The 20856-nt window shown below is 43.8% G+C and overlaps 1 protein-coding gene across 1 annotated transcript; it reads right to left on the reverse strand.

Moving 5' to 3' along the window:
- Positions 1-598: 598 nt before the first annotated feature.
- LOC142213373 (cholinesterase-like) lies at positions 599-16441 on the reverse strand. Its single transcript, XM_075281691.1, has 4 exons — positions 14937-16441; positions 9499-9591; positions 1750-1864; positions 599-604 (listed from the first exon to the last, which is right to left on the reverse strand). Exons 1-4 carry the CDS (start codon positions 16439-16441, stop codon positions 599-601), a joined length of 1719 nt encoding a protein of 572 aa, XP_075137792.1.
- Positions 16442-20856: the final 4415 nt, after the last annotated feature.

Raw genomic sequence — 20856 nt, forward strand, 5'->3', positions numbered from 1 at the left:
CAGCCGGTTTAATTGAATTTGGCTGATAAGGGCTGAGATAAGGAGTCCGTTACCTCTGTATGTAATGTAAGCTGACTCAAATCCAGCTCTGCTACATCAGTTTCCACATCAGCTTTATACTGACTCATTACTGACTGCAAATATAGCAGTGAAACCCACCCACCAATGTGCCGAGAAATCCAGGAAGTGAAGAGAGCACAGAGCCTGGAGGCTGCAGAACAAGAGTTGTGGCAATACCCCTTTAAGCTGTGTCATTCAGTTTGTATTTGGTCAGAAGGTCCACGGCATTCTATAGATAGGAGGTGCTATGTAATGTGGACAAAGATAGAGCAAACAGCTATAGGGAGTCACATTGGGCACACTTGCGACTGGGGAACCCTCATATGCCCTCCTTGTCACACTACTGTCTTAAGGTGTAGGGAATGTCATACTTACCTCTTCTTCCTGCAAAGTTCTGATGGGATGTTGGGCTGTGCATCTCTTTTAATGTTTTGCTGACCATCCCATCTCCTTCTATATGTTACTGCTTGTGGTACCATAGTGCAGGTGACAGGGTATCCAGGAGAACAATAGAAGGGGTGCACAGCCCAGCGCTACATCAATGCTTAGGAGGAAGAAGGACACATATGAAATTAAGTATGTAATTTGATGTGGGGGTGGGGAGCACTATTATCTGTGGGGATCACCAATATTTATGCATGGGAGGGGTTATTACCTATGGAGAGACAATAAGGGCACTATTACCTATGTGTGTGTAGGAGGGAAATGACCTAAGAGGGAACTATTACCTGTAAGGGGGTATAGTTAGGACACTATTACCTATGCGTGGAGGGCAGTATTACCTATGAGGAGACTATTTTCTGTCTCAGAATTACTATTGGTCCTTTGAGGACGTCCATGGCCCTCGTCAAAAAATAATTTGACACCGCTGGTGTAATTAGTGTAAGGGGATGTCTCCTTAATACACATAGTATCTCATTTGACCCATGCCTATGACCTCTCCCCCAGTCAGCCAGCAGACTTCTTTACAATAACCTCAAACAGTTATCGGTGGATGGGAACCCCTTCCTTCATTTGACCCATGCCTTTGACCTCTCCCCATACAAACCAGCTCCCTACGTCACATTGAAGACAGACAATAACCTCAAACTGCTGTTTGTGGATGAGAACCCGTCCCATTTGTATGAGGTATTCTAGCTTGGTTACTAATTTTCCGAAAACCAGGCATTGATCTATAGGGAGCTCGCTTTCTACGAAGGAGGTTTTATTTGCATATTCCTTGCCTAGAATTCTTAGCAGGGCATACATGGTTTACTAAGTCCCTGTACACTGTAAGGATAGGTTCACATGGTGGAATTTTTCCTAAAAATTTTGCACCAGTAATTTGAAGCCGAACTTTTTTCCATGTCCAATTCTGCCTCCATTTCCACACCAGTCAGGCAGAATTTTCTGCCTGCCACACACTTGGGAGTTTTCAGACCATTGAAAGATCGCCCATAATGCTTATTTTTTTTCTGTAACCTGAAAAAAATCAGCATCTGCCTCCCATTGAAATCAATGAAAACTGGATTATGGCAGTCATTGGAGCTGATTTTGAGGTGAATACAATAACTTGTTTCAAGATAGGCAGAAACTTATTTTAGATTCATCCTCAAATTCAGTACCAAATTCTACCGTGTGGACATAGCCTTACCTCGAAACCCTATCTGACTCATGAATCGATGAAGCCATAAACTATTGTGAATTTACCTTCACCCTCAAAAGTCGAATTAGAACAGAGAATTTTAGGTTGTACTTTAACCCCTTCTTTTTTATTTTCAGTTTTGACTCCCAGCTTCCAAACCCCATAAGCTCCAGGTAGTTCCTGATAAATCATGACAAAGGTTTTGTCCCATTCTCATGTACTCCATTAAGAAAGTCTGAGGGGGCATCCTGTACAAAGGAACTTCATTTTTGGGCAGTCTTGGTAATACAGTAACACAGTTGATAAGGTTGGACAAAGACATCAAGTTCAACCTGTGACCCTACTTATTTGATCCAGAAGGTGGCAGAAAAAAACCTTGAAGGCTGATGCTAATTGCAACATCAGGAAAAAAAAATTTCCCAACTCCTAATATAGCAATTTGACTTAGTCCCTGGATCAACATTGTATCCCAAAAAATTCTGATCACCTTCTATAGCAAAATCATCTTCATACATGACAGTGCACTTTCTCATACAGCAAAGAATACCTCTAAAGGTAAGTTCAGGACAGAGTTTTTTGGTCCGGGTTCTGAAGTCGCGGCATTCCGCTCCGCTTCCGCTCCCAAAATGAATGGGTCTAGTCCGGAGGGTGCAGTCACGAGGAAGATGGCGCGGCTGAATCAGCCGCAGAATCCGCCTTAAGAAAGGGCAGGTCGCTTCTTTTTTACGTGAGTGGGAAAAACCTACTTGCGGAAAAAGGAAATGACCAGGTCTCATTGATTTCAATGGGAGGCGTTTTTTGGTCAGGATTTTGACACAAATTCCGTGTCAAAATCCTAACCAAAAAACCCCCATGTGAACTTGCTCTGAGTCATTGGATGCTATGGGAATAAAATAAGAGAAACTCATGATGTGGCCACTATGCTCCCTGACCTTAGTTCTTTGCACAATATTTAGAAACTTTGTTGTGGAGAATCATTTGGAACAGTGGAGTTTGATTTTCAATTTGTAAAAAAAAAAATTGATATCATTGGGATATTTGCCCTGTAAAATTTACATTTACATTTACTTTGAACATTTAAGGAAAATCAGTGAAAAAATATCATTTGCACAATAATTTGGAATGAAGAGTAAATATATTCTGTATATTTAAAGCGAAGGGCATAATTATTTGATCTCTTGCTGAATTTGTAAGTTTTGTAAGTTAATCTCATAGGTAAACAAGACTCAAAACTTGTCGCGCACAGCAGTCAAACGTTTTTTGTAGTTGATGATGAGGTTTGCGCATGTTAGGAGGAATTTTTGGTCCACTTCTCTTGGCAGATCATTCTCTTCCTCCAAACATGGGGAGTTGAGTAATGCCACAGAGCTCAATTTTTGTCTCATCTGACCACAGCACTTTCTCCGAATTACTCACAGAATCATCCATATTGGTAAGATTGGAACATTGTATCTAGGAAAAATAGACAGACTCTTCTCCATGAGGAAAAACAGCGGGAGAAAAAGGCTGGGGTATTTTTTACCACCAGTTTTAGTGATAATTATGGTGAAATAGTCAACATTGTTCGCAGAAATCTTCCCCTTTTGAGCCAAGACGACAAATTACATGCCATCATGTCCCAGGGCTGTAATTTTGTCGCCAAACGGGGGCAGACAGTAGGCAATTATTTGTCACCAAGCCTTTACATCAATAAAAGTAATAAAGGAACAGACACTTGGCTACACTTAACCGGCTTTTTTAGATGCGGACTTAGTCGTTGCCAAGTATGTAGATTTGCAAAAAAGAGTTCCAATTTCACTGATGCCAATAAATCATGTACGTACAAAATCAGGGAGTTCAGCAATTGCACCACAGAACATGTGGTGTACATGATCACATGTAAGAGTTGCAATCTCAATTACGTGGGAAGCACAGTGAGATCTGTCAAAATCAGGATCTCGGAACATCTTCAAGGTGTCCGGAATCCCAATTCTGTCAAACAGACAGGAGCTTCGAAACATTTTATTGAGATACACCATAGTGACTTGTCTTCATTTGAATTTAAGGTCATCGAAAGGGTTAATAGACCACCGAGGGGTGGCAACTGGGATCATAAACTTAGGTTGCGGGAAGCATTTTGGATCCTGAAGTTAAAAGCTCGTTACCCTACAGGACTCAATCGTAGGAATGATATCTCATACATTTATTAAGTCATCGTATTCGGTATACTCTTTATAAAAGCTTGTATTGATCCAGCAACTTTTTACACTAGTTTTCTGATTATTCAGTATTCCATCTTTTTCGCGCGTCTAGTTTGTGTTTGGTATGTCAGGATAATGCACCGAAGGTTAAACTATATTGCATTTTTTTTTTTTTTTTTTTTTTTTTTATTTGAGGGATCAACATCGTTTGTATTATACAATAATATTCTTATTCCATATACATACTTACCTCGTATCAATTATTGGAGTTATATCGTTGGTCACGGGACCTCTGTTTCGTCTCCCCTCGTTGTATCTCGGATACGGTCTTCGGCGCATGCGCGGAGTAGTCATGGTTATCGTTACTCCGTAGGTGGTTCATCATCGCGGTGCGGCCGAGTCGGGTGATCCGTGCCGTAGTGAGTGTTATCTTTCGGGTTGGTGTCTTTTAGGTGGGTGCAATAATCGCACGTATTCTTTATATTCAGATCGTGTCCGGTAAAAACTTTTTATGCGATCTTACCCTCTTTTTTGTATATACATGGTTTATTTTGTTTTCTCATTAGATATTAACGGGTTATTACCCATGTTTTGGTTCCTTTGTACTCTTAAGTTGCCATGTATTCTTTAGAGCAATGTGTGACATCTATGTTTATACGTTATTCATATTTGTATTCACATGGGTATTTGGTTCAATTGTACAAAAGTGTATTTAGGAGGATTTGGATACACATTATTTCCTGGGTCTCTCGTCCTGCATGTGTTTATATGTGTTGAACTTTACAGCATAATGTTTTATGTGAACAATTTTCAAATGTTTACTTATAACTATATGTTTCGTATATATGTCCATTAAATTTGCATGTTTTTATTTCTTTTTTTCTTTTATCATTGTATAGTTGTCGTGTCAGTTGTTGTTGATTTTTGTTGTGGGTTTGGCTGCATTCACACATGGTCACAATTGGTGAGTGCATCAGGTGTTTGCAATTAGACCCTTTATATATATGGTTGTCATAAGCAAGGGAATCAGGCTACGACTAAGAGGTCCATTTTTCTACCTCGAAACGCGTCAGCTCTTTCCTTTTATCGTTATGGACCTACTGTGACATCAATCACTGTTTGCTTCCTTTATGGATCTTTTTAAGTTGATGCAATAAAAGTTACATATTATGGAATTGGAGTGGAGCTGGATTCCTTTATCTTCACATCTTATGTAATCGTCCCACGGTCGGTGGGCAGTAACCACGTGCTTCACTCCTTCCTGGAGATAATACCTATTTTCAACCCGGTGGAGGAATGTATAATCACCTTTTGTGGAATTACAAGTAAGTGGGCTGTTCAATCTCCTTCCCCTTTCCCTTTTCGCAGTTATATTGGTAAGATGAGACAAAAATTGAGCTCTTTAGGATTAACTCTACTCGCCTTGTTTGGAGGAAGAGAAATGCCTAAGACCCAAAGAACACCGTCCCCACTGTCGAGCATGGAGGGGGAAACATTATGTTTTGGGGGTGTTTTTCTGCTAAGGGCACAGAACTACTTCACCGCATCAATGGGAGAATGGATGGAGCCATGTACTGTAAAATCCTGAGTGACAACCTCCTTCCCACCACCATGACATTAAAAATGGGGCATGGCTGGGTCTTACAGCAGGACTATGACCCAAAACATACAGCCAAGGCAACATAGGAGTGGCTCAAAAAGAAGCACATTAAGATCACGGAGTGGCCTAGCCAGTGTCCAGACCTTAATACCATAGAAAACTTATGGAGGGAGCTGAAGGTCCGGGTTGCCAAGTGAAAGCCCCAAAGTCTTAATGATTTAGAGATGATCCGCAAAGAGGAGCAGAACAAAATTCCTCCTGACTAGAGATGAGCGAACAGTGTTCTATCGAACACATGTTCGATCGGATATCAGGGTGTTCGCCATGTTCGAATCGAATCGAACACCGCGTGGTAAAGTGCGCCAAAATTCGATTCCCCTCCCACCTTCCCTGGCGCCTTTTTTGCACCAATAACAGCGCAGGGGAGGTGGGACAGGAACTACGACACCGGGGGCATTGAAAAAAATTGGAAAAAGTCATTGGCTGCCGAAATCAGGTGACCTCCATTTTAGACGAATAGTGGATTTCAAATCCGGGTCATATGAGAATGTGAACTTTGTGACTATGAGACAGGGATAGCTGTACAGGCAGGGATAGCTAGGGATAACCTTTATTTAGGGGGGAATGTTATTAAAAATAACTTTTTGGGGCTCTATCGTGTGTGTAATTGTGATTTTTGTGAGATAAACTTTTTCCCATAGGGATGCATTGGCCAGCGCTGATTGGCCAGAGTACGGAACTCGACCAATCAGCGCTGGCTCTGCTGGAGGAGGCGGAGTCTAAGAGCGCTCCACACCAGTCTCCATTCAGGTCCGACCTTAGACTCCGCCTCCTCCATCAGAGCCAGCGCTGATTGGCCGAATTCCGTACTCTGGCCAATCAGCACTGGCTAATGCATTGTATTGGCGTGATGAAGCAGTGCTGAATGTGTGTGCTTAGCACACACATTCAGCTCTACTTCATCGGGCTAATAGAATGCATTGGCCAATCAGCGCTGGCCAATGCATTCTATTAGCTTGATGAAGCAGAGTGTGCACAAGGGTTCAAGCGCACCCTCGGCTCTGATGTAGCAGAGCCGAGGGTGCGCTTGAACCCTTGTGCAGCCTCGGCTCTGCTACATCAGAGCCGAGGGTGCGCTTGAACCCTTGTGCACACTCTGCTTCATCAAGCTAATAGAATGCATTGGCCAGCGCTGATTGGCCAATGCATTCTATTAGCCCGATGAAGTAGAGCTGAATGTGTGTGCTAAGCACACACATTCAGCTCTACTTCATCGGGCTAATAGAATGCATTGGCCAGCGCTGATTGGCCAGAGTACGGAACTCGACCAATCAGCGCTGGCTCTGCTGGAGGAGGCGGAGTCTAAGATCGCTCCACACCAGTCTCCATTCAGGTCCGACCTTAGACTCCGCCTCCTCCAGCAGAGCCAGCGCTGATTGGCCGAAGGCTGGCCAATGCATTCCTATACGAATGCAGACTTAGCAGTGCTGAATCAGTTTTGCTCAACTACACATCTGATGCACACTCGGCACTGCTACATCAGATGTAGCAATCTGATGTAGCAGAGCCGAGGGTGCACTAGAACCCCTGTGCAAACTCAGTTCACGCTAATAGAATGCATTGGCCAGCGCTGATTGGCCAATGCATTCTATTAGCCCGATGAAGTAGAGCTGAATGTGTGTGCTAAGCACACACATTCAGCACTGCTTCATCACGACAATACAATGCATTAGCCAGTGCTGATTGGCCAGAGTACGGAATTCGGCCAATCAGCGCTGGCTCTGCTGGAGGAGGCGGAGTCTAAGGTCGGACCTGAATGGAGACTGGTGTGGAGCGATCTTAGACTCCGCCTCCTCCAGCAGAGCCAGCGCTGATTGGCCGAATTCCGTACTCTGGCCAATCAGCACTGGCTAATGCATTGTATTGTCGTGATGAAGCAGTGCTGAATGTGTGTGCTTAGCACACACATTCAGCTCTACTTCATCGGGCTAATAGAATGCATTGGCCAATCAGCGCTGGCCAATGCATTCTATTAGCTTGATGAAGCAGAGTGTGCACAAGGGTTCAAGCGCACCCTCGGCTCTGATGTAGCAGAGCCGAGGGTGCGCTTGAACCCTTGTGCAGCCTCGGCTCTGCTACATCAGAGCCGAGGGTGCGCTTGAACCCTTGTGCACACTCTGCTTCATCAAGCTAATAGAATGCATTGGCCAGCGCTGATTGGCCAATGCATTCTATTAGCCCGATGAAGTAGAGCTGAATGTGTGTGCTAAGCACACACATTCAGCTCTACTTCATCGGGCTAATAGAATGCATTAGCCAGCGCTGATTGGCCAGAGTACGGAACTCGACCAATCAGCGCTGGCTCTGCTGGAGGAGGCGGAGTCTAAGATCGCTCCACACCAGTCTCCATTCAGGTCCGACCTTAGACTCCGCCTCCTCCAGCAGAGCCAGCGCTGATTGGTCGAGTTCCGTACTCTGGCCAATCAGCGCTGGCCAATGCATTCTATTAGCCCGATGAAGTAGAGCTGAATGTGTGTGCTTAGCACACACATTCAGCTCTACTTCATCGGGCTAATAGAATGCATTGGCCAATCAGCGCTGGCCAATGCATTCTATTAGCGTGAACTGAGTTTGCACAGGGGTTCTAGTGCACCCTCGGCTCTGCTACATCAGATTGCTACATCTGATGTAGCAGTGCCGAGTGTGCATCAGATGTGTAGTTGAGCAAAACTGACTCAGCACTGCTAAGTCTCTGCATTCGTATAGGAATGCATTGGCCAGCCTTCGGCCAATCAGCGCTGGCTCTGCCGGAGGAGGCGGAGTCTAAGGTCGGACCTGAATGGAGACTGGTGTGGAGCGATCTTAGACTCCGCCTCCTCCAGCAGAGCCAGCGCTGATTGGTCGAGTTCCGTACTCTGGCCAATCAGCGCTGGCCAATGCATTTCTATGGGGAAAAGTTAGCTTGCGAAAATCGCAAACTGACAGGGATTTCCATGAAATAAAGTGACTTTTATGCCCCCAGACATGCTTCCCCTGCTGTCCCAGTGTCATTCCAGGGTGTTGGTATCATTTCCTGGGGTGTCATAGTGGACTTGGTGACCCTCCAGACACGAATTTGGGTTTCCCCCTTAACGAGTTTATGTTCCCCATAGACTATAATGGGGTTTGAAACCCATTCGAACACTCGAACAGTGAGCGGCTGTTCGAATCGAATTTCGAACCTCGAACATTTTAGTGTTCGCTCATCTCTACTCCTGACATGTGCGCAAACCTCATCAACTACAAAAAACGTCTGACTGCTGTGTGCGCCAACAAGGGTTTTGCCACCAAATATTAAGTCTTGTTTGTCAGAGGGGTTCAAATACTTATTTCTTGTTGAAAAATGCAAATACATTTATAAAATTTATATAATGTGATTTTATGGAATTTATTTTTGAGATTCGACCTCTTACTGTTAAAATTAACCTGCCTTTAATATTATAGACTGTTCATGTCTTTGTCAGTGGGCAAACTTACAAAGTCAGCAAGGGATCAAAAAAGGTTTAAAGTTAAAATCTGCTGGTGACATAGTAACAAAACAATCCCCTGGGTTTCTTTCCTCAATAGAGCTCTGCGGAAATCCCTCCCTCTCACCCTCAAAATTGAAAGCACAAAGGGTTACAAGAATGGAAATCACGGAAATGGCATAATATCAGCTGCAACTTATACACCATTCTAACATTTGCAGCAGCCACAATCTTGTTAGCATGTTCAAAGACTCAGGGTAAGTTCACACAAGGCTCTTTGGTCCGGAACCTGATGCGGAGGCCGCTTCAGGTTCCGGACCAAAAAACAGGTAGCCGCAACTGAATGCTGGTGCACTGCAATGGCAATCAATCGCACACAGCACTCCGGATTAGGCCCAAATGAATGGGCCTAGTTGGGAGGCAGTATCTTCAGACGGATGTCGTGAGGCGAATCCACCTGAAAGAATGAGCACCTCGCTTCTTTTTCCGGGAGCCGGAACAAAACAGCTCCTAGGAAAAAGAACTGACCGGCTGCCATTGATTTCAATAGGAGCCGTCTTTTTGGTCAGGATTTTGAGGCTGATACGGCCTAAAAATCCTGACCAAAAATCTATGTGTGAACTTATCCTCAGACTTTCAGGAGCATATTGGTCCAGCCCACATATATGAAGCCACACAAACAAGTAACCAAATACTGTAAGTAAGAGCATCTCTGCTTCATGGGATATGAGGAAAAATCCTCTGATGTTTATTAATTCCAGAATGTACCACATTCAATATACTTGAAAGCACTGCAATTCCCACTAATAAAAGAATCCTAAATGGAACCACAATTTCCAAAAGGTGATATCTATTAATGTAATCCTCCTCCAGAATATGTGGAACTCTTTGCAAACTGCAGAAGTCAAGCTCACAGTACAGTGCAGAAATTCTCCCTCCCTCCACTGTCCACCTTTTACCAGGTCATTAGTAAAAATATTACAAAGACTCACAAACAATGTCTGTCAAGTATCAGGATACATCAGCGTATTATCAAGGTAATGTAAGCTTCTAACAAGTGGATGACTTTATAGAAAAAGATACAAATAAAGTAAAATAAACCATATTTTGAAAATTGTTGAAAGATTTCGGGCATGAAGAGGACTCTAGCTTGATAGGCTTTGACTTATCTGTAGAAAATCTCCTTCTCTACACAAGGACCCATTAGTGATAAGTAGAGATGAGCGAACAGTGTTCTATCGAACACATGTTCGATCGGATATCAGGGTGTTCGCCATGTTCGAATCGAATCGAACACCACGTGGTAAAGTGCGCCAAAATTCGATTCCCCTCCCACCTTCCCTGGCGCCTTTTTTGCACCAATAACAGCGCAGGGGAGGTGGGACAGGAACTACGACACCGGGGGCATTGAAAAAAATTGGAAAAAGTCATTGGCTGCCGAAATCAGGTGACCTCCATTTTAGACGAATAGTGGATTTCAAATCCGGGTCATATGAGAATGTGAACTTTGTGACTATGAGACAGGGATAGCTGTACAGGCAGGGATAGCTAGGGAGAACCTTTATTTAGGGGGGAATGTTATTAAAAATAACTTTTTGGGGCTCTATCGGGTGTGTAATTGTGATTTTTGTGAGATAAACTTTTTCCCATAGGGATGCATTGGCCAGCGCTGATTGGCCGAATTCCGTACTCTGGCCAATCAGTGCTGGCCAATGCATTCTATTAGCTTGATGAAGCAGAGTGTGCACAAGGGTTCAAGCGCACCCTCGGCTCTGATGTAGCAGAGCCGAGGCTGCACAAGGGTTCAAGCGCACCCTCGGCTCTGATGTAGCAGAGCCGAGGCTGCACAAGGGTTCAAGCGCACCCTCGGCTCTGATGTAGGAGAGCCGAGGGTGCACTTGAACCCTTGTGCACACTCTGCTTCATCAAGCTAATAGAATGCATTGGCCAGCGCTGATTGGCCAATGTATTCTATTAGCCTGATGAAGTAGAGCTGAATGTGTGTGCTAAGCACACACATTCAGCTCTACTTCATCGGGCTAATAGAATGCATTGGCCAGCGCTGATTGGCCAGAGTACGGAACTCGACCAATCAGCGCTGGCTCTGCTGGAGGAGGCGGAGTCTAAGATCGCTCCACACCAGTCTCCATTCAGGTCCGACCTTAGACTCCGCCTCCTCCGGCAGAGCCAGCGCTGATTGGCCGAAGGCTGGCCAATGCATTCCTATGCGAATGCAGACTTAGCAGTGCTGAGTCAGTTTTGCTCAACTACACATCTGATGCACACTCGGCACTGCTACATCAGATGTAGCAATCTGATGTAGCAGAGCCGAGGGTGCACTAGAACCCCTGTGCAAACTCAGTTCACGCTAATAGAATGCATTGGCCAGCGCTGATTGGCCAATGCATTCTATTAGCCCGATGAAGTAGAGCTGAATGTGTGTGCTAAGCACACACATTCAGCACTGCTTCATCACGCCAATACAATGCATTAGCCAGTGCTGATTGGCCAGAGTACGGAATTCGGCCAATCAGCGCTGGCTCTGCTGGAGGAGGCGGAGTCTAATGTCGGACCTGAATGGAGACTGGTGTGGAGCGATCTTAGACTCCGCCTCCTCCAGCAGAGCCAGCGCTGATTGGTCGAGTTCCGTACTCTGGCCAATCAGCGCTGGCCAATGCATTCTATTAGCCCGATGAAGTAGAGCTGAATGTGTGTGCTTAGCACACACATTCAGCTCTACTTCATCAGGCTAATAGAATACATTGGCCAATCAGCGCTGGCCAATGCATTCTATTAGCTTGATGAAGCAGAGTGTGCACAAGGGTTCAAGCGCACCCTCGGCTCTGATGTAGCAGAGCTGAGGGTGCACAAGGGTTCAAGTGCACCCTCGGCTCTCCTACATCAGAGCCGAGGGTGCGCTTGAACCCTTGTGCAGCCTCAGCTCTGCTACATCAGAGCCGAGGGTGCGCTTGAACCCTTGTGCACACTCTGCTTCATCAAGCTAATAGAATGCATTGGCCAGCGCTGATTGGCCAATGTATTCTATTAGCCTGATGAAGTAGAGCTGAATGTGTGTGCTAAGCACACACATTCAGCTCTACTTCATCGGGCTAATAGAATGCATTGGCCAATCAGCGCTGGCCAATGCATTCTATTAGCGTGAACTGAGTTTGCACAGGGGTTCTAGTGCACCCTCGGCTCTGCTACATCAGATTGCTACATCTGATGTAGCAGTGCCGAGTGTGCATCAGATGTGTAGTTGAGCAAAACTGATTCAGCACTGCTAAGTCTGCATTCGCATAGGAATGCATTGGCCAGCCTTCGGCCAATCAGCGCTGGCTCTGCCGGAGGAGGCGGAGTCTAAGGTCGGACCTGAATGGAGACTGGTGTGGAGCTATCTTAGACTCCGCCTCCTCCAGCAGAGCCAGCGCTGATTGGTCGAGTTCCGTACTCTGGCCAATCAGCACTGGCCAATGCATTTCTATGGGGAAAAGTTAGCTTGCGAAAATCGCAAACTGACAGGGATTTCCATGAAATAAAGTGACTTTTATGCCCCCAGACATGCTTCCCCTGCTGTCCCAGTGTCATTCCAGGGTGTTGGTATCATTTCCTGGGGTGTCATAGTGGACTTGGTGACCCTCCAGACACGAATTTGGGTTTCCCCCTTAACGAGTTTATGTTCCCCATAGACTATAATGGGGTTCGAAACCCATTCGAACACTCGAACAGTGAGCGGCTGTTCGAATCGAATTTCGAACCTCGAACATTTTAGTGTTCGCTCATCTCTAGTGATAAGATGATTTGTCGCTTTTGGTCCAAAACAAAGACAGCTATTGCTAAGCAGACTCCTCCTGCAGTACCGTAGTACATAGCAGTTCAAATGGGTCCAAAGTGGGCAGGAATTCCCCTCAGTGACATTTAAATGATCAAATAGGGTTATCATTTTTGCATGGTATTCCAATGTTATGCTGTATAGGCAATTATATCGTTAGATATCAAAACTTATTTTATAGACTGTATATAATTATAGTGTATAAAGTACACAATTAAACTCTTTGTAGATTGCTCATGACTAGGGATGCCCCAGTGATGTCACAGCCCTATAAAAATCAATGGCCATCTTAGGTACAGTCATTTCGCTCTTACTGCAGGAACAGACATCAGCATGGGCTAGAGACAGTGTTAGAAAATGGATAGAAGTTCAAGGAAAGAAGATTGCTAGTGTATGGAAAGTATAGGAAGGAGCTCAAAGAAGAATTTTGTCAAGGTTTCAGCGTTGTTAGCAGAAAGAAACTTAGTTACACATTGCAGCACTCACTGGCGCTATACTGCTGCTCATTACCCATAACTGTGTGTTCAAGGTGGAACGCAACAAGCCTCTTACAGCAAAAACAGTGAATTATCATCCACTAATATCTGCACTCAGCTGTTTTCATGTCTTTTTAAAGGCGTTGAATAGTGGGGAAAGAAATTAGGGGCTCACTAGTCATTGTGTTCAGAGTATACTGCTGCTCATTACTCATACCTGTGTGTTCAAGGTGGAACACAGCAAGCTGTTTACAGTGCATTACAGCAAAAAACAGTGAATTATCATCCACACATACCTGCACTCATCTGTTCTCACACCTTTAGGTGTTTAATAGTGGAGAAAGAAATTAGGGGCTTGTTAGCCATTATGTGAAGAGTATACAATTACAGACCATTTCTCAATACAGTTGTGGCAAAAATCAAGAATTCTTAGACACCAATTCTACAGTTACCAGTTATTCCCATGCTTAGATTGAAGGTGTTTATTAGTGGGAAACAAATAAGGGACATATTTGCCATTTTGTTCCCAATATAAAATTACAGGACATTTCTCAATATGTCAGACAGCGAGGCAACAGGCTATGAACAGGGGAGGGCCACAGGCCTAAATGTTTCTGGTGCAGGCACAGTTCACAGCAGAGTAAGGGGGAATGGCAGCAGGGGTCACTTTCAGAGGCCTGAGCTCCCAGTGTCGAGCTGCAGTCGTGTCTTGACCAGCGACTCAATGGTTGAAGACTGGTTGACTCAGTCATCCACTTCATCCCAAGTCACATCAGACACCCCCAGCCAAGAGTCAGTGGGTTCATCAGACACAACCCTTAGTTGATATGGCCTGGGAGCGAGCCCTGTGCTCTCAGGTGTCCTGAACCTCTCTGTCCTTTTATGTTTCCTCAGCTAGAGAATTACTCTATGCTGTGGGCTAAGATCCACTATACTGTGAGGATGAGGTACTACTGGACAGTCAGTAGCTAGTATCTAGCCAAGATCTAGAGGAGTCATCTGCCGCTTAGTAGTGATGAGGATATTGGTGTGGGAACTGGTTTTGGGAGTGGTCAGGCTCCTGGCTTAGAGACCTTTCAAAAGGACATCAGTGATGTGCAGACAGTACTTGATGATGAAGTAGCCCATCACAAGTAAGATGACTACTGTCTAAATAAGTGAGGAGTGCAGGAGTTCTAAGAGCTAAGCCTGTCGTGATCGTGTCATACTCACTGTATTGTTTGACTACCACAGCAGACTCTGCATGTGGGTTACTGCAAAGCCCTATGTTCTACACCACTATACAGGCTCTCTGCAGCCAGGAAATAACTGTTTTTTAACATTGTTCACCGCAAATCAATTCAGAAAGTATTAAATCTTTTGGAAAATCCAGAGAAGCCGCCAAATGGAATTTTCCAACACTTTGCTAATCTCTACTTATGATCTTCTGAATGTATCTAATTCATATTGGTTTTAAACTGTATATCCATCCTTGATAATATAAGTATAAAACATTACATAGCATGGGTGATTGGAGAATTGTCTCTTGAAACCCACAACAATAGCAATGTGACATGTAGGTGTATAAGTCCTACAGCCCAAAGCTTAGTCAGAGATAAATAAATGTGCGGTGAGAACATCCCTCACTCACACTATACCACTCAAAGTAAAAGACTTACCCTGTTCTTGCAAAGTTGCCCCAGATGTTCATAAGTCTTCTGCTAAATATTTGCTCTCGGTTTGAGAATTGTTGAGGTGAAATAAGTGGTTTTCCAAATACCATTGACAATTCCGCACCATGTATAGCCCCCATCCACTCCGGAAAAACTTCATCTGATGGACGGTGATCATATTCATAGACATAGAAGTTATTTATAGTCTTTGAAGCAAAGTTTGCAAAATACTTTGAAGGACACATAAAATAATAGTCTTTCAGTATCTGCTCCATGGCTTTACGATTCTTCTCAGTGTTTTTTTCATCATCCCAGTCTACATACATCAACATCATAGATTCTACAGAGAGATCATCTCCTGGTGGGAAGAAATATCTCAGACCTTCTTTAAGTTCCTCAGTGGTGATTAGACTTTGGTTTTTTACACTAAATCCTGGTGCACCAAACACTGGAAATGGGTTTCCATCATCTTTAGCTACGCCTATCAAAATATCAGTATTCATGATTGATTGTTTTACTAGGTTGTGGGGAACAACAGTTATAAAATCATTATCCAAAATTGGAACAAAAATGGTTAGGGCATATCCAGATACATTTAGAAATTGCTTATCAACTATGTCTTTGGCATCTACATTTTGTAAACAGGCTATAGAGGTATCTTCATTTTCTGTAGGACAGTTGAGGAGTTTGGCTAATTGTGTGGAAAACCTCCTTGACGTCTCATGAGAATTGAATGCCCAGTTTGCTGTCGGTGCTCCACTTTGTAGAATGGCTCTATTAAAATAAGAATGGCTTCCTGGACTTATCACATGATAACCTACGGAGACAGCTCCTGCACTGAGCCCAAAAAGTGTAATATTTTCCGGATTTCCACCAAAAGCTGCAATATTTTTATAAACCCATTGAAGAGCCAGCCTTTGGTCAAACAAACCAGCATTTCCTGGAGCTTTTGTATTTCCTGGAAAACCTAAGAAACCAAATGCTCCAAGTCTGTAGTTCATTGACACTACGATCACATCCTCAGAAGCTGCCAGTACACTTCCATCATGCCTGTCTGAAGCTGAGCTGCCAGAAATAAATGATCCTCCATGGATGAACACCATGACATGAGCTGGTTTAGATATGGTTTGTGGAACCCATACATTGAGGTTCAGACAGTCCTCACTCATTTCATTTTTGACAATCCACTTTTCCATTGCAGGTATCTCACAGTAGAAATTTTCTTTACTCTGGTAACAAGACTTGCCATAGGTGGTGGCTTTGTAAACTCCATCCCATGGTGCCCGTGGTTCTGGTTTTTGGAACCGTCTTTCTCCTGTTGGTGCTTCGGCATATGGAATTCCTAGATAGGCTGTGACAGTACGAGATATCACAGACTGTTTTATTCCACTCACTTTCCCTTGCCTTGTTTCTACAATTGTGTCATTGTCTGCTATAACATATACAGCAAGCACAGTTAGTATTAGAAAACAAATGTTGTTGCCGCAGAACCTCATATTTTTGTGTTCCATGTCTGTAATTATGAAAAAATAATGTTAATATTGAATGCCATTTCGTCTTGGGTGTATGACTTTATTACATACACTTTACATATAAAGTATTTATTTTAATCAATAATGCAAGTGACGGCTTCTACAGCTTCAGTTACCCAACTTTTCCTATTAAAAGATGGCTGGACTATTGTAGCAGAGAAGCTTTGTGACTTCTTGTGTCCCCCTGTCTCCTCATAGATTGTAAGCTCTTATGAGCAGGTCCCTCACCCCTATTGTTTGATATGTGTATTTGTTTGTCACATTATAATGTCTCATATTGTCTGTGTCCTCTGATTTGTAAAGTGCTTCAGAATATGTTGGCGCTAAATAAATAAAGATTATTATTATTATTATTATTATTATTATTATTATTATTATTATTACAGCCTGCTCTATGCAGCCAGTAATAGAAGTGCCAGTATTGTATTGCGTTATTGATTAGATCCCCTAAGGGATCTATTAAATACTGAAATAAAATAATAAAAATCTGAATCCCTCTGCTTTCCCTAGAACATGTATAAATGTTAAAAAATACAGTGTAATACATACACATTACACCTTGTACCCATGTCTAGTTCTTGTTTCTGAAAACACTGTAGAGTTAATATTAGAATGGACCTTCCAGGACCTTAGTCTGTCAGGATGATATGGAGAGGTAGATGAGATGTAACTGCCATTCACATCTGTGGGAAATCCGTAAAGTCCAACCATCAAGGACAGTCAGAGAGGTTACGGCAAGGTACAAACTGGTGGATGGAACCTAGAGGAGGGAGGTTATTTTAGAGATAGGTGTAGGTCCCAGATGTGATACCCATATCTATCAGACATTTATAGTATATCTTGTGGATATGCCATAAATGTCTTTCATGGGAAACCCCTTTAAGTAAACAATCAGTTCAAAGTATTTACCGATACGTCTACAACATCTACATTGCTGTCTCTGTACTCTGTATAGCTTTACCCCAAGAGAGATTGTTTCATTGGACATCATGTATGGCTCTGTTTCTCCTATAGTAGCTCTCCAGGACACACTTTGTTCAGATTAAGCCGAGATCTTTTTTACCCAAGGGGCTTGTCCAGAGTGGATAATTCTGTACTTTTAGCGAAATCCAGAAATGGATATGACATCATTTATAAGACTATACATAGTAATATTATAGCTATGCTACTTACCTCTTTCTTCTCAGTCTGTGTTATGTCTTTTAATCTGACACTTGTAACTTTATACAAGGTTTTCGATTCCGCCTTTACTGAGGATGAACAAGGCTTAACAGATAGTTTCAACTAAACTTTCAGGTTCAGAGCCAAGTGAATGGAGACTTTGACCATTCAAGCCTAAAATTTCTGTTTGATGTCTCTGTTAATATTTAATCTATTATTATAATACATTGTATACTATTTTCCCAGAATTCTTAGCAGGACATGCATAGTGTATTACACAGGGGTCAAACACAAGGCCACCCATGACCACTTTAATGGTGCAGCTGTATCAGGTTTCCTTAAAGGGATTCCAACATTAGAATCCCATTCTAAGCTAAACCTACGTTGGAATAGCCTTAAGAAAAGCTATTTTTTCCTACCTTTAGATGTCTTCTCCATGACGTTGTTCCTTAGATATCCTGGTTTTCGTCCATTTGCTAATTAGTTTTCTCACAGCACCGGAGGTGTTCCCAGTGCCTCGAGAAAACTATCCAGCGCTGCCTTCTTCTTGTTCACCGCCTCTTCTTTCCTGTTCGGCCACAGAAAAATGGTGATGGACATGCTCTGTCGGCACTTTAGGAAGAAGACATGATGGGACAAGGAAGAAGAGGAGGCATATAAGAAAAAGGCGGCGTTGGAAAGTTTTCTCGCAGCACTGGTGATGCCCCCAGTGCTGTTTGAGTGCTGGGGACCACCCCCAGTGCTGGGAGAAAACTAATTAGCATATGGACGAAAACCAGGATATCTAAGGAATGGTGGTGTGGAGAAGACATCTAAAGCTAGGGGAAGCATAGTCTTTTTTAAGGCTATTCCAACTTGGGTTTTGCTTAAAATGGGATACTAATGATAGAATCCCTTTAAGCTGTGTCATTCAATTTGTTCTATATTCAGTCAGAAGGTCCACTGCACACCATAGTTATGAAGTGCTATGTAATGTGGACATTCTGGTCAAAGATAGAGTAAACAGCTATAGGAGGTCACATTGGGCACACTTGCGACTGGGGCTCCCTCATAGGCCACACACTGCTGTCTTAAGGTGTAAGGAATTTCATACTTACCTCTTCTTCCTGCAAAGTGCTGATGTGGTGCTGGCCGTGCATCTCTAATCTTCTAATGTCCTGCTGACCATCCCATCTCCTTCTCTATGATCCTGCTTGTGGAACCATAGTGCAGGTGAAAGGGTAGCCGGTAGGACAATAATAGAGGTGCGCAGCCCAGTGCTACATCAACACTTTGGAGGAAGAAGAGGCAGATATGAAACTAAGTATGTCATTTGTTGTGTGGGGTGGGAAGAACTATTATCTGTGGGGAACATCAATATATATGCATGGGGGGCTATTACCTATGGGGAGAGATAATAAGGACACTTGTACCTATGTGTGTGTGGAGGGCAGTATTACCTATGGGGGGACTATTTCTATCAGTCGTTTGAATATGTCCGTAAGGCTGATGAGGCCTTTGTTGAAAATTAAATTAACACCACTGGTCTAATTAGTGTAAGGGGATGTCTATGACCTCTCCCCCAGCCAGCCAAGACCCTGCTTTACATTAATGAACGGAAATAACTTCAAAATAGCCATCTGTGGATGGGAACCCGTCCCTTTTGTAGATGGTATTCTAGATTGGTTATCTTCACAGATTATGCTAGGGTTGAGGAGATATCGTCACTCCATAAGGAGAGAACCACCATTAAGGTGTGTGGAGTCTTATTAAGCGATGAACGCTCCACTGCGAAGGAACATGGGAAGAATATGCAAATCTGACTTCCATGATGTAATTAGGATGCCAGTGCCTCAAGTATGCACACCACTAGAGGGCGCTGACTGAGAATGTGCAAGTCTATCTTCCATGATGTAATTAGGAAGACAGAGTCTCAGTCAAGCAAAACCTATAGAGGGCACTCCCTTTAACATCATGCCGACCTTCTCAGAGGCCTTTGTTTGCAATGATGTTGGGATTTTACCAGATACAGTCTCTCAGCCAAGGACAGCTGTTTCAATGTACTTGCATTTCATTAGCTTGGCGCAGAGGCACTGGCATCCTAATTACATCATGGAAGTCAGATTTGCATGAATCTGAATTTTCCGCCTGCCATACACTTGGGAGTTTTCAGACCACCGGAAGATCGCCCATGACTGGGATATTCCTATGTCATTTAGTATTAACCACAACTACAACCACTAACAACCCCATCCCACACCCAAACCCACACCCAACCCATTCTCATGAATGTGAATATGGCTGCTATACCCAAGAATTAAGACACATACAACAAGTACGATGTAATAGGAGCGGCCACAACAGCCAATTTATTGAAATATAAACAAACTAAACAGTCAATAACATTGCATTCTTTAAATGTAAGATCAGACAGGGCCCACGTAAGCAAAAGGCAGCCCAAACAACCTCCCAGCCGCAACACGCCGACACAGGAGAAGACAAAACGTCCTGGTACTGCCGTGAACTCCCGCTTCACCTTGATAACTTTACTAATACTATAATCAACATCAGCAGAGGTACCCTTCCATGGGTCCCCTGTGTTTGACCGGAACTCCCCTTTCAAGCGTGCCCTGTAAGATTTTCCAACCACTGGCTGTCATGACAGAGAGGATGGTAAAGCACCTGCAAAGAAAGAACAGAAAAACACAAGGGACAAAGCAGAGGAGAAGGGGACAAAAGAACCAGAGAGGGAGGGAGGGAAAGTCCCAGGTAAGGGCTCGTTCACATCTGCGTCGTCGGTCCTTATTGCAGGTTTCCGTTTCCTGCATAAAACAGATGCAGGAGACGGAAGCCTGCAGGAGACTTTCTCACCCATTCATTTGAATGGGTGAGAAAGCTGTCCGGCCGTGCGCGGCAGTGAGCGTTTTGCGCTCTCCGCCGCGAAACCGGGTTTTATAATCCGGACACAGAGTCGGACATGCACTACTCTGTGTCCGGATAAAAAAAATCCGGTTTCGCGACGGAGAGCCTAAAACGCTCACCGCCGCGCACGGCCGGACCCGATCTATGGTTTCCGTCTTCTGCCATGCAGAAGACGGAAACCATAGTACGGAGACCCCAGACGCAGGTGTGAACTCAGCGTAAGAGTGACCAGCATCAGGGAGGACAAAAGGGGGGGGTTAAATAGCCCTAAATTCAAAACAACCCTCCCATTGCCCTGACGATAAACCTAAATAGAAAACAGTCAAACAGAG

Source organism: Leptodactylus fuscus, chromosome 7 (assembly GCF_031893055.1).
Source record: "Leptodactylus fuscus isolate aLepFus1 chromosome 7, aLepFus1.hap2, whole genome shotgun sequence".
In the NCBI taxonomy this organism is placed as follows: Eukaryota; Metazoa; Chordata; class Amphibia; order Anura; family Leptodactylidae; genus Leptodactylus; species Leptodactylus fuscus.

Excerpts from the sequence above, each read along its gene's own strand:
- LOC142213373 (XM_075281691.1), bottom strand. The coding sequence starts at position 16,441 with ATGGAACACAAAAATATGAGGTTCTGCGGCAACAACATTTGTTTTCTA. Across the intron at positions 9,592-14,936 it reads GGCAACTTTGCAAGAACAGG|TTCACACATAGATTTTTGGT; the intron begins GTAAGTCTTTTA and ends TCTGAGGATAAG. Across the intron at positions 1,865-9,498 it reads ATTGAAATCAATGGCAGCCG|GAACTACCTGGAGCTTATGG; the intron begins GTCAGTTCTTTT and ends ATGATTTATCAG.